This window comes from Salvelinus namaycush, chromosome 4 (genome assembly GCF_016432855.1).
Source record: "Salvelinus namaycush isolate Seneca chromosome 4, SaNama_1.0, whole genome shotgun sequence".
NCBI lineage: Eukaryota > Metazoa > Chordata > Actinopteri > Salmoniformes > Salmonidae > Salvelinus > Salvelinus namaycush.
In genome coordinates, this window is record NC_052310.1 from 59,878,471 (window position 1) to 59,890,970 (window position 12,500).

General features: G+C 43.3%; 1 protein-coding gene across 1 annotated transcript in view; it reads right to left on the bottom strand.

Annotated features, from left to right (window-relative positions):
* LOC120045943 (RNA binding protein fox-1 homolog 3-like) overlaps positions 1-12,500 on the bottom strand; it is a 74,990-nt gene that overhangs the window by 11,146 nt on the left and 51,344 nt on the right. The window contains exons 4-6 of the mRNA XM_038990868.1: positions 10,934-11,026; positions 8,741-8,801; positions 6,983-7,036 (exon numbers count right to left, since the gene is read on the bottom strand). Of these exons, the coding sequence (XP_038846796.1) occupies positions 6,983-7,036; positions 8,741-8,801; positions 10,934-11,026 (208 nt within the window). The remainder of the gene's footprint in view (positions 1-6,982; positions 7,037-8,740; positions 8,802-10,933; positions 11,027-12,500) is intronic.

Genomic DNA, 12,500 nt, shown 5'->3' on the forward strand with positions numbered 1-12,500 from the left:
GTGTGTGTGTGTGTGTGTGTGTGTGTGTGTGTGTGTGTGTGTGTGTGTGTGTGTGTGTGTGTGTGTGTGTCAAGGTTATCAAAGTTTTGTGTTTTTATATTTGTTTTTATTTCTATTCGTTTTTTAAGATTTTATTAGAAATTCAGTTTAGTTTCAGTTAGTTTTCAGATCTGATCTGCTAGTTTTTATTTAGTTTATGTTTTATAAAACCATTTTGTTTTTTATTATTATTTGGTTGTAGTTTTAGTGTTAGGGACAGAAAGTAAGGTATCTGCGGGAGGCTAGGAGACATCTACATTTGAAGTCGGAAGTTTACATACACTTAGATTGGAGTCATTAAAACTCGTTTTTCAACCACTCCACAAATTTCTTGTTAACAAACTATAGTTTTGGCAAATCTACTTTGTGCATGACCCAAGTAATTTTTCCAACAATTGTTTACAGACAGATTATTTCACTTATAATTCACTGTATCACAATTCCAGTGGGTCAGAAGTTTACATACACCTCGTTGACTGTGCCTTTAAACAGCTTGGAAAATTCCAGAAAATTATGTCATGGCTTTAGAAGCTTCTGATAGGCTAATTGACATAATTTGATTCAATTGGAGGTGTACCTGTGGATGTATTTCAAGGCCTACCTTCAAACTCAGTGCCTCTTTGCTTGACATCATGGGAAAATCAGAAGAAATCAGCCAAGACCTCAGAAAAAAATTGTAGACCTCCCACAAGTCTGGTTCTTCCTTGGGAGAAATTTTCAAACGCCTGAAGGTACCACGTTCATTTGTACAAACAATAGTGCGCAAGTATTAACACCATGGGACCACGCAGCCGTCATACAGCTCAGGAAGGAGACACGTTATGTCTGCTAGAGATGAACGTACTTTGTTGCGAAAAGTGCAAATCCCAGAACAACAGCAAAGGACCTTGTGAAGATGCTGGAGGGAACAGGTACAAAAGTATCTATATCCACAGTAAAACGAGTCCTATATTGACATAACCTGAAAGGCTGCTCAGCAAGGAGGAAGCCACTGCTCCAAAACCGCCATTAAAAAGCCAGACTACGGTTTGCAACTGCACATGGAGACAAAGATTGTACTTTTTGAAGAAATGTCCTCTGGTCTGATGAAACAAAAATAGAACTGTTTGGCCATAATGGCCATCATTATGTTTTGAGGAAAAAGGGGGAGGCCTGCAAGCCGAAGAACACCATCCCAAACGTGAGGCACGGGGGTGGCAGCATCATGTTGTGGGGGTGCTTTGCTGCAGGAGGGACTGTATATGGCATCATGAAGAAAGAAAATTATGTGGATATATTGAAGCAACATCTCAAGACATCAGTCAGGAAGTTAAAGCTTTGTCGCAAATGGGTCTTCCAAATGAACAATGACCCCAAGCATACTTCCAACATTGTGGCAAAATGGATTAAGGACAACAAAGTCAAGGTATTGGAGTAGCCATCACAAAGTCCTGACCTCACATAAGTCCTGACCTTATAGCAAATTTGTGGGCAGAACTGAAAAAGCGTGCGCGAGCAAGGAGGCCTACAAACCTGACTCAGTTACACCAGCTCTGTGAGGAGGAATGGGCCAAAATTCACCCAACTTATTGTGGGAAGCTTGTGGAAGGCTACCCGAAATGTTTGACCCAAGTTAAAGAATTTAAAGGCAATGCTACCAAATACTAATTGAGTGTATGTAAACTTATGACCCACTGGGAATGTGATGCAAGAAATAAAAGCTGAAATAAATCATTCTCTCTACTATTATTCTGACATTTCACATTCTTAAAATTAAGTGGTGATCCTAACTGACCTAAGACATGGCATTTTGTACTAGGATTAAATGTCAGGAATTGTGAAAAACTGAGTTTAAATGTATTTGGCTAAGGTGTATGTAAACTTCAACTGTTTGTGCTATAAAGTTTTTGTCTTTTTTGGGATGTCACTTCTTGCCACTGTGCATAAGTTAATGAGCCAGGTCATAGGTTAGATTATGTTGGGTTAGAGGTAGATTCAGTGAGATGACGAAGATGCACCCAGCTGTTTTGGGCCCGTAGATACCCACGTTGTAGCAGCGTGAAGTGCACCCATGCCCATGCACCGATACTCTGTGTGACAGCAAAATCCTGCATCATGCTCACCTCAATGGGCGCGTCCCTCTGCTTAGACGCCTGCCAGATTCTTACAACACCTGGATCGGTATTTTACGTATCAGCTAACACATCAGGGCCGCGTTTCCCTCCTCAGATGTTGCATGCATTAACCAATGGTTGCGTGGCACGTCGTTGACTGTGCGGTCGGGCACCAGACTGCTATACCATATGATGTGATTAGCTAATACATATAACAGTATCTAGATCTGGCATGTGTCAGCAACATCTGAGCAGAGGAACATGAGCGATATCTGAGGTACTGCTCATGGGAACGTCCCATCGCTGAGTCTACCTTGAAATTCAAGTCAATCTCTATGTGATCCGCCAGATTGAGGAGCTTGAAAACCCCAATTAGAAAAAAAGCCTGACTGAAAAACCCATTCAATTGTTGCCGAACATTTTGAGAAAAAAATCTAAAAACTAAAACTGAACATAATTCATGACATTTTATTTTAGTTGGTTTTGGAGTCAAAGAATAGTTTCAGTATGGTTTCAGTATGGTTTCAGATTTTCAAACGGGTTTGTTGATTATTTTATATACAGTTTACTAAATTGTTTATTCATAATTCGTTTTTGGTTTAGTCTTCATTAACTGTAATAACCTCGGTGTGCATATGTATTATTGATCAGCGTTAGGGCTTGTGGATGAGTGTGTGAATAATCAACATTTTGGGAGTTGTAGGTATGTGAGGTTTTCTGTGTTTCTGTGTTCATGAACATGCAACACTTTACTCTAACACAGTTTGTATTTATGTATTTATTATGGATCCCCATTAGTTCCTGCCCATGCAGCAGATACTCTTCCTGGGGTCCGGAAAAATAAGGTATACAATTTTAAAAACAAAGTTGACTAAACACACATTAACTCCAGTCTCAGTCTTCAGACTTTGGGTACGTCCCAACTGGCACCCTGTTCCCTTATGGCCCTGGTCAGGGAATTGGGTGCTTTTGGGATACAACCCTACTTTTCAACTGCGTAATCATTATCTCCAGCACCATACCAGTGTCTACATTATGTGAAAATGGCATGTTTCTATGATCTGTGGATAAAAAGAAAATAAGAAAATTCCTAAAACAAATGCTTCTCTGTGACATCACAGGGTGGGATTAAAAGTACGTTTCTAGCTGCGAATCTCATAGTGTTTGACAATCACTGTTTTTAAAACGTTTTAACTTTTGATGACGTCATCGGGTAGAACGTCTTAACTTTATATGTTCTCCTACAAAACGTAGAAAAGCACAGTTTTCACATATGTAGACTCTAGTATTATGCTGGAGATAATGCACATGAGGTTGAAAAGTGGTGGAATTTCCCTTTAATAAACATGGCCCTGGCTTTCTGCATTACACCACAATTTACCAGCAGACTGCTTCCTCATCTGTCTGAGTCGTACTGGAAGACTGCTCCTATACTCCAGTCTAGTCTGTCTACCCTATGGTCTGTGTGTGTGTGTGTGTGTGCGTGCGTGCGTGTGTGTGTGTAGAGCCTGTGCTTGGGGACAGTGACAGAGCGTTAGTGTCTGATTATGCTTAATTAAGCCTTAAATCTATCCTTAGACAATTAAAAGAGCCTTCTACACACATTACCACAGCAATCACACACACGCACACACAATTTGCTCACACTGACATACACATACACATACACACTCACATAAACTCACACTCACACCCTGTTGTTTTTTACATAAAAAATACATTAAATTGATTCAGCAATAAAAGGCGGGTCAGCAAATGACAGCGACCTCGTCCACGTTGGACCAATCAAATCATGGCAGAGTGAGGCACTCCGAAGTCAAACTAATGTCAACCTTCCAACTTGCAAATTTTTCAGCATATGTTGAAAAGCCCCTTGTTATTTCCTTGCCTGCGCTTTGCATTTTAATCTTATTTGTTGTGTTTTGGTGAGCTCCCTGCTAAACTGTATGCATATACTCAGACTAGCAGACACAAACACACATATACACACACACATAGTGTGCAAACACACACACAGTTGCACACACACACACACACCATCTCTGCATACACTCAGCCTAGGACACAGTCAATCAATCACTATTACATTTCTCTCATTGTCCTTCATGCCCTGCAGTCTACTCCACTCAGTCACACACACACACACACACACACACACACACACACACACACACACACACACACACACACACACACACACACACACACACACACACACACACACACACACACACACACACACACACACACACACACACACACACATACACACACAATGGTCCTGCACACACACATAGGGTGAAAACACACACACACCCTCATAAACGCACAATGATTAAATAATGAAGTGCCTCCCTATTCAACCCTACTCCATAAGTTAAGAACAAAGTGACCATTCTCGCCTCATATCCATGTGTGTGAATGCATGCATCTATGCTTGTTTATGCCTGTGTGAGTGTGTGTGCGAGTGTGTACGTGCCTGTGTGTAGTGGATTGATAGTAGATTTGAGTGGCCCGCCGCTCTCTCTCTCTCTCGCTCGCTCTCTCTCTCTCTCCCTCTCCCCTTTCTCTCTCTCCCTCTCCCCTCTCTCTCCTCTCTCCCCTCTCTCTCTCTCCTCTATCTCTCTCTCTCTCTCTCTCTCTCTCTCTCTCTCTCTCTCTCTCTCTCTCTCTCTCTCTCTCTCTCTCTCTCGCTCGCTCTCTCTCTCTCTCCCTCTCCCCTCTCTCTCCTCTCTCTCTCCCTCTCCTCTCTCCTCTCTCTCCCTCTCCTCTTTCCCTTCTCTCTCACCCCCCCTCTCTTGCTCTACTCTCTCCTCTCTCTCCTCTCATCCGTCATTCTTTCTGAATGGGATTTGAACACAATAAACCTGTAGCCGACTGCAGGAATGGAGACGGAGTGTTCTGTCACACACACACGATTTATGGGCCCCAATTCCGCTGATCCACGCTCGGAACGCCACACTGATAAAGAGTGATTAATGGCCGTTACATCCCGCTCTATTCCCGCCTAAAGTAGATTAAATGCAGCTATAATTATTCCAGAAGAAATCCAGACCCAACACTTCCGCTACAGGATTTTTTCATTTTTCATATTTAGAGGGGAGAGGAAAGGAAAGGAGGGAGAAAGAAGACCAGTGGAGAGAAGGAGGGAAGGAGGAATGGGAGAAGTGAGGGAGGTACTATAGGTTGTTTTGTAAGTAAAGCTGGGATATATTTTCCTGTGGTATACTCCCTGCATCTTCAGGTAGGAATGGTGGACGCACGCACACACATAAACGCACTCCTCCACCATGGATGCCACATGGGACTTGCAGAGGCATATGGTATCGTTTAGGCTTGGCAAACTTTACTGGCATGTTTAAGATGACTCGAGACATTAACATGCTATCAATCAGACAGCCAGCCTGTCGCCCCAGCCACACACACAGAGAAGGTGGCCTACTGTGTGTGTGTGTGTGTGTGTGTGTGTGTGTGTGTGTGTGTGTGTGTGTGTGTGTGTGTGTGTGTGTGTGTGTGTGTGTGTGTGTGTGTGTGTGTGTGTGTGTGTGTGTGTGTGTGTGTGTGTGTGTGTGTGTGTGTGTGTGTGAGTGTGTGTGCGTACCTACGTACACACGTTCACGTGCATACATCTAGGGGTTAGGGTTGAGAATCAGTGGAGTTGGGGTTGCTCTGAGTTAAAGGGTGGGGTTTGACTGAGAGGTAGGTTAGAGGTAGGGGAGGAGAGCGGAGGAGAGGAGAGGGGAGGAGAGCGGGGGAGAGGAGAGAGGAGGACAGGAGAGGAGAGGGGATGGGGGCAGAGGACGGCAGGAAAGGAGAGGAAAGGAGAGCGGAGGGAGGGGAGGGGAGGAGAGCAGAGGACGGGAGGAGAGGGGAGGAAAGGAGAGCAGAGGGACGAGAGGGGAGGAGAAGGTAGGAGAGGGGAGGAGAGCAGAGGAGAGGAGAGGAGAAGAGAGGGGAGGAGAGCAGAGGAGAGGAGAGGAGAAGAGAGGGGAGGAGAGCAGAGGATGGGAGGAGAGGGAAGGAGAGCGGAGGGAGGGGAGGAAAGGGGAGGAGAGCGGAGGAGAAAGGAGGAGAGGAAAGAGAGAAGAAATAAAAGAGATAGATGGCTTCTCTGTGTCAGGCCTGTTATTTAGAGCTTGGCAGTAAAGCTGTCTTGGAATGAACAGATTTCAGTCTAATGAGCAGAAAGGAGCGCAGTTAAAGACACCAGGCAGTCTCAGCACTTCCTCTAAATGAAAGCAGACTCTCCGACACACACACACACACACACACACACACACACACACACACACACACACACACACACACACACACACACACACACACACACACACACACACACACACACACACACACACACACACACACACACACACACACACACACACACACACACACACAGGTTTATGCATATACTCATGAACTCATTAATGCATGAATGCACAAAACCCCACACATACCTGCATGATCACATGATCAACTCAACAGCAACAGAATGAGAGAGAAAAATAAAATGAAAGAGAAAAAGAGAGACGGCGAGAAAGAGAAAGAAGAAAGAAAGAGAGAGAGAGCAAACTAGAGACAGAAAGAGAGAGGAGAGAGAGAGAGAGAGAGAGAGAGAGAGAGAGGAAGGAGAGCGACAGCGAGAGAGAGATCTGCAGATTTTGGGCTCTAGTTTGGAGCCTGTATAGTCTGTAGGCCTATCGTGTAGTCTTTGTGTGAGTCTGATATTGTGTATAGTCTGTTCGCCAGATAGTCTTTAGGGCCAAGTATAGTTGTACTCTGATAGTAATGTGTTGTATTGTAGTGTAGTGTAGTGTAGTGTAGTGTTTGCATCAGTGGAGTTTTACCTGCATACAATTCAGGACCATAGACAGCTCCCACCATGGGGTTCAGCTTCCAGCCTATAGAAAACACACAGGGAGCGGTAGACTAACGTTAGCTTAGCATCCTATTCACTTAGACTTACAGTAGCTTAGCATCCCATTCACTTAGACTGACGTTAGCTTAGCATCCCATTCACTTAGACTGACGTTAGCTTAGCATCCCAAAACATATATTTTTTATTTAGCAGACACTCTCCTTCTGTGTAGCATGGTGCTCTCCTTCTGTGTAGCATGGTTCTCTCCTTCTGTGTAGCATGGTGCGGTGGTGGGAGGAGTGAGGGATAATAAAAGACAAGAGGAGAGCCAGAGGAGAAGAGAAGTGTGGTGGTGTGGTCCAGTGACAGTGACGGATGGCGAGCCGTTCAGGCCTCATTCTCTCTGTCTGCACCACTCTAACCCTCCTACAATGGAGGGATGTAGGAGTGGGTGGAGGATGAGAGGAGTGCTGACATGTCTGGCTGATTCATTCCTGGCCTCGTCTCTCTCCTCCATCTCTAACTTCCCCTCTCTCTCTCTCTCTCTCTCTCTCGATTTCTCTCTCTCTCTCAGGCTGATCACAAAAATTAGACTGCTATTTCAGACGTTTGTAAAGGTCCTGAGAACGTCGATATATGCCTTCTTCGGCGCTGACAAAAAAAAGAAAAATTGCCCACCACTGCGCACGAAATCATGATGCACAAAGTCAGAATACACTGCTTAGACCACTACACCTCCACAGTTCCCAACGTGCTAGCAAGTCGCGAGAATACTTAACGATATCTGATGGTAATAGTGCCTCGTTGTGTATTATTTTATTTTAAGCCGTCCCCAAACCATAACCCTAACCTTAACCACTCCAAATGAATATCTAAACTTAACCCTTTGAGTTGTGCCTGTTTTAACTCTGTAACCATGCGGAATTAACCCTGTAACCATGTGGAATTAATGCGTCAAAAATACGTTCATCCATAATACGTTGAATTTCAAAGGGAAACTATGAGATCTTGTTGCTCTCTCTCCCATCAACATGAATGAGTGTCAGAGAGAGAGAGCGAGACAAACCTTAAAACCCTTTCAGAATGAGCCCTGGCTTTTTATTTGCTCCATCCACTCATCCACTCACTCCTCCTCACCAAATTCACTTTTCTCCCCCTCCCAACACTCTATCTCCTCCTTCTCTCCTTATGGTCGAACCAATTCCCCTTTCCCTCTTTGTTCTTATTATATTAGGAGATTTTAAGAGATGGTCCCTGTATCATCTCCTAGCTGAGAGGAAAGTCATGCTTAAGGCCAGATGGAATCAGCAGAGGCAAAGTTTCCAAAAACCCTCCAGAAATGATTTCAAATGAAGAACGTCTTGCGGAATTAAAAGAAAAATCAAATCACCAAAACAACCAAATAGCCTTCTTTAAAAAGTATTATAATAATTAACAACCTGAGTTGCTGCAGTCATGGCCCTGATCATGGTTTAGTCATCATAGAGTCTGGGTCACTGAATACGTATTACATCATCAGTTTAGTAAATATAGTAAATATAGCCTCTGATCTGTCTAATCTGTCTGTATAAAGCACCAACGTCTGTCTGTCTGTGGTATTGAGATGGAAGGAGGAAAGGACGGAGGAGGTGGAGAAAATAAGAAGTGGGTAGGAGGAAGTAGGGAGGAGGTAAAGGAAGAGGAGGTAAGGATGAAGGGGATGTGTGAGAAGGAGAGGAAGAAAGAGGAGGATAAGGGACCAGCTTACCGTTTGTGTAAGGGTTTGACACCTTTTTGTTTGTCATTACTCTTGCTGTTGCGTTGTTGACCTGTGTTCAGCAATAGAGATTAGACAGTTAGAGAACACACACACACACACACACACACACACACACACACACACACACACACACACACACACACACACACACACACACACACACACACACACACACACACACACACACACACACAGCAAATTTGAGATCAGAATTTTAACACCCACAGTGTTAAATGTAACAGTTTCTTGGAAATTATATGTGACCCACCAAAATACTGTTAAACTAACAGTTTTCAAGGTGTTCACAAACTAGCATCACTAGAGTGTTAGTCCCTACACATGTAGTGTTAGAGTATTTTTTAGGGGAGGGTGTTCTTTTAGCGTTTCAGGTTGTATAACCATATTTCCCACCATGCCTTTCAAGTGAATGTGAGCGATACCCAACCATGACTATATTTGTTCGTGATAAAGAAATGGTTGTATTCAGAAACTTCCATTTTAGAAACCTTCACCAAGTGATTGTCTAAGTGAATGTTTATAAGCATTTTCTGACCATAAATGAGGGTTGGAATGTACTGTCTCATGGGTAACAGTAGACCTGCAAGTCACAGTTTGTTTGTGAAATGAACTTAATTGAGTAACAACAACACCAAGCAGTGTTGAATCCGCTGTGATTAAAATAACACTTAATTTATTCACCACATGTGGAGTCAATTTATATCCCACTGGTGTTAACCCCCCTAGAATCATCACTCAGATATGACACTCACACTTTTTACCTTAAAGGAAAATTCCACCCAATATCTTTTGGTATTTGTTTCATTAGTCCATTGTTGACATAGCCCCAAAATGTTTTCCAAAATGAATCATATGGGGATGATTTTTATATTTTGAAAGTTACATATCTTGAAAACTTGATTTCTGACAAGCAAAACATTTTGGGACTATATCAACAATGGACTAATGAAACAAAACACACACACACAACCCCCCCAACTGCACATCAGAGCATCATTCTTGCAGGCTCATAATATAGTTACAAGCCTGGTTAGCAAACCATGCAGCAAGACATGGTTAGAATAATATATCACCAGCATCATATGAACCAAAAACCTAAGTTAAAATCCTCTTAGATGTCTGAGCTTTAGTCTTCTTCTAAAGGAACCAGTATCCATTTTCTGCAAACATCTCTATCAATCACTTAGGGGCCTCTCATTCTAAACAGAAATGTTAAAGTTTGTTTTTTTCTCTCTCTCTCTGAGGTTGCTGAGGGAAAAACAGCTCACCCTTTCGCCCTGTCCCTGGCAGCATCGAGTTGAGTTTAGCATGTTTTCCTAGCTTGCCTTGTTAGCGTTTCCCTTGGCTGCTAATTAGTGCTAATGGCTTTCATTTCCAATGGGCCAGCAGAGGTCATTTACCTTGAGGCTACGCTAGGCTATGCTAACGTTACCGTAGCCCGTGTCTGATGTGATGTATGGGCCCAGGTATTGTTTATACATTACATAGATTATCTTAATGGGGGCGGAAGGACGACGGACGTGAAAAAACATGCTGAGAGAGGGGGAGAGAAAGAGAGATATATATAGAGACTAGGTAAGTAAGTGAGAGAGAGAGCGAAAGAGCGAGCGAAAGAGCGAGCGAGAGAGAGAGAAATAACGTCTATATTTTTTGCCCTGGGGTGTGTAATATAAGCGGGGGTGTTTTGGATAAACAAGTGGGATTTAAAGCAACGTTGGCAGCACTTTGATACCCAGCGATTGAGTTAATTTAAACATGAGCCGGAGATGGAGAGAGAGCATGTGTACGTGTATTGAGAACAGCAAGAGCGAGGACTTCAAACTGGCGCATACATCAACCTCAAGTTTGTGGGGATCTGAGTGTTCTGCTCTGCTCCTTCAGTATCAAACACATTCTGATCTAATACACATGCCCCTGGTAAACACACACACACACACATGCATGCAGAAGAGACATGTAAAGACGCACACACGTGCGCAGACACACGCACACTTACGGCTCAGAGTTCAGCATTCAGCATGCAGCGATCAAGGTGCAGCAGGCAGAGGGAGAGAAGGATGGTGGAGGAGGAGAGAAGAGGGGGTGGTAGGCAAGCACCGTCAGGCAGAGGGAGAAAGAGAACGGGGGAGGGAGGAAGGGGTGAGTAGAGGGAAAAGAAGGCACCTCTATTTTGCGTCCCTCTACGATTGTACCATTTAGTTTCTCCCGCGCACGGTCCGCATCTGCACTCGTTTCAAATGTTACAAACCCAAAACCCTGAGATCACCAGGAACGGAGAGAAAAAGGAGAGAGTGGGGAGATAGAGAGAGGGAAAGAGAGAGCGGAAGAAGAGGGAAATAAGCAGGATGATATAAGAGAGAGAAAAGGAAGAAGAAATAACACATGGTACAAGGTAAGTATCAGGAAGAGAAAGGGAGGTATTCAGCAGAAGAGAGATATGTGAGCAGGTTAGTGAATCTTGAGAAACACACAGTCAGAGTTGTGCTGAAGAGGAGAAGCATGAAAAATAACTAACACAGCATTCAGAAACACAACCTGATACACTCCAGCTCCCAACACTCCAACTATATGTGTGTGTATGTGTGCGTACACACGTTTGTTTACCAGGTGATGCACATTCACTTATAAACAGTCTTGTGTGTATGTGTGTGTTAGTGTGAGAGAGATCTTTATTCCAGAGGTTTCTGACAGTACATTACAACAAAACATTTTGTTAAGGATCAGTTAGACATACTGTAATTGAATTAGTGGAGGGAGCGAAAGCCTGCTGACACACACACACACACACACACACACACACACACACACACACACACACACACACACACACACACACACACACACACACACACACACACACACACACACACACACACACACACACACAGTGTGGCGCTATGGGAGAGGGGACAGGTGCTACACACTGGGCCTCACACAGCTTGTACAGGAGGCCCAGCTCACTCAGGGAGCCTTGAGAATACTACACAGCAAATTCTCTAGTGTACATTCTCCAATGTAAAAATGTTATAATTTTACATTGAAAGTGTTGAGTCTCTGGACCCATACAGACATTGGAACAGTGTTAAATTAACATAAGGCTTAGCGTAAAGTTGTATTCAAATATTTCCCAGAGTTCAAGTAAATTGTAGAGTTACCACCCATGACTGTATTTCTTAGCAACAGAGAGATAGCCTTCGCGGGAAGTAGTTTTTGGGTGCAGATATTTTCTTCTTTTTTTGTGGGGGCTGAAAAAGTGTTTGTCTGTGCTACTGCTGGTTATATCGGTCCCTGCTAATACAGGACTAGTAAAGGCCCAGTTCACAACTTTTGAGAGAATTAAAAAATATATATTAATATTTGTTATTTATATGATTTTTTTCAGCAGCTATGAACAGAGACATGGTTGTTGCATTCAGCTCCGAAGCAGCTGAATAGGTACTTCGAAGCAGCTGAATAGGTACTTCGAAGCAGTGTGTCGATGCTTGTATCACTTTATCAGAAGCACATGATCAATGTTTTGTCAAACAACCACCTGATTGGTTTGGTATTGGTTTCGGTAAAAGACAAAAAAGCTACCCTGCATAGCATGTGCGACGTCATCTATAATAATTTGGCTGTTCTAAATTATTTTGACCAGCATGTGTCACTACTGTACAACGTGTTGATCAAAGCCTCGCGTAATTAGCCTTTTTTCAACACAATTGGCTGGAAATACTCAATGCTTCAGGAA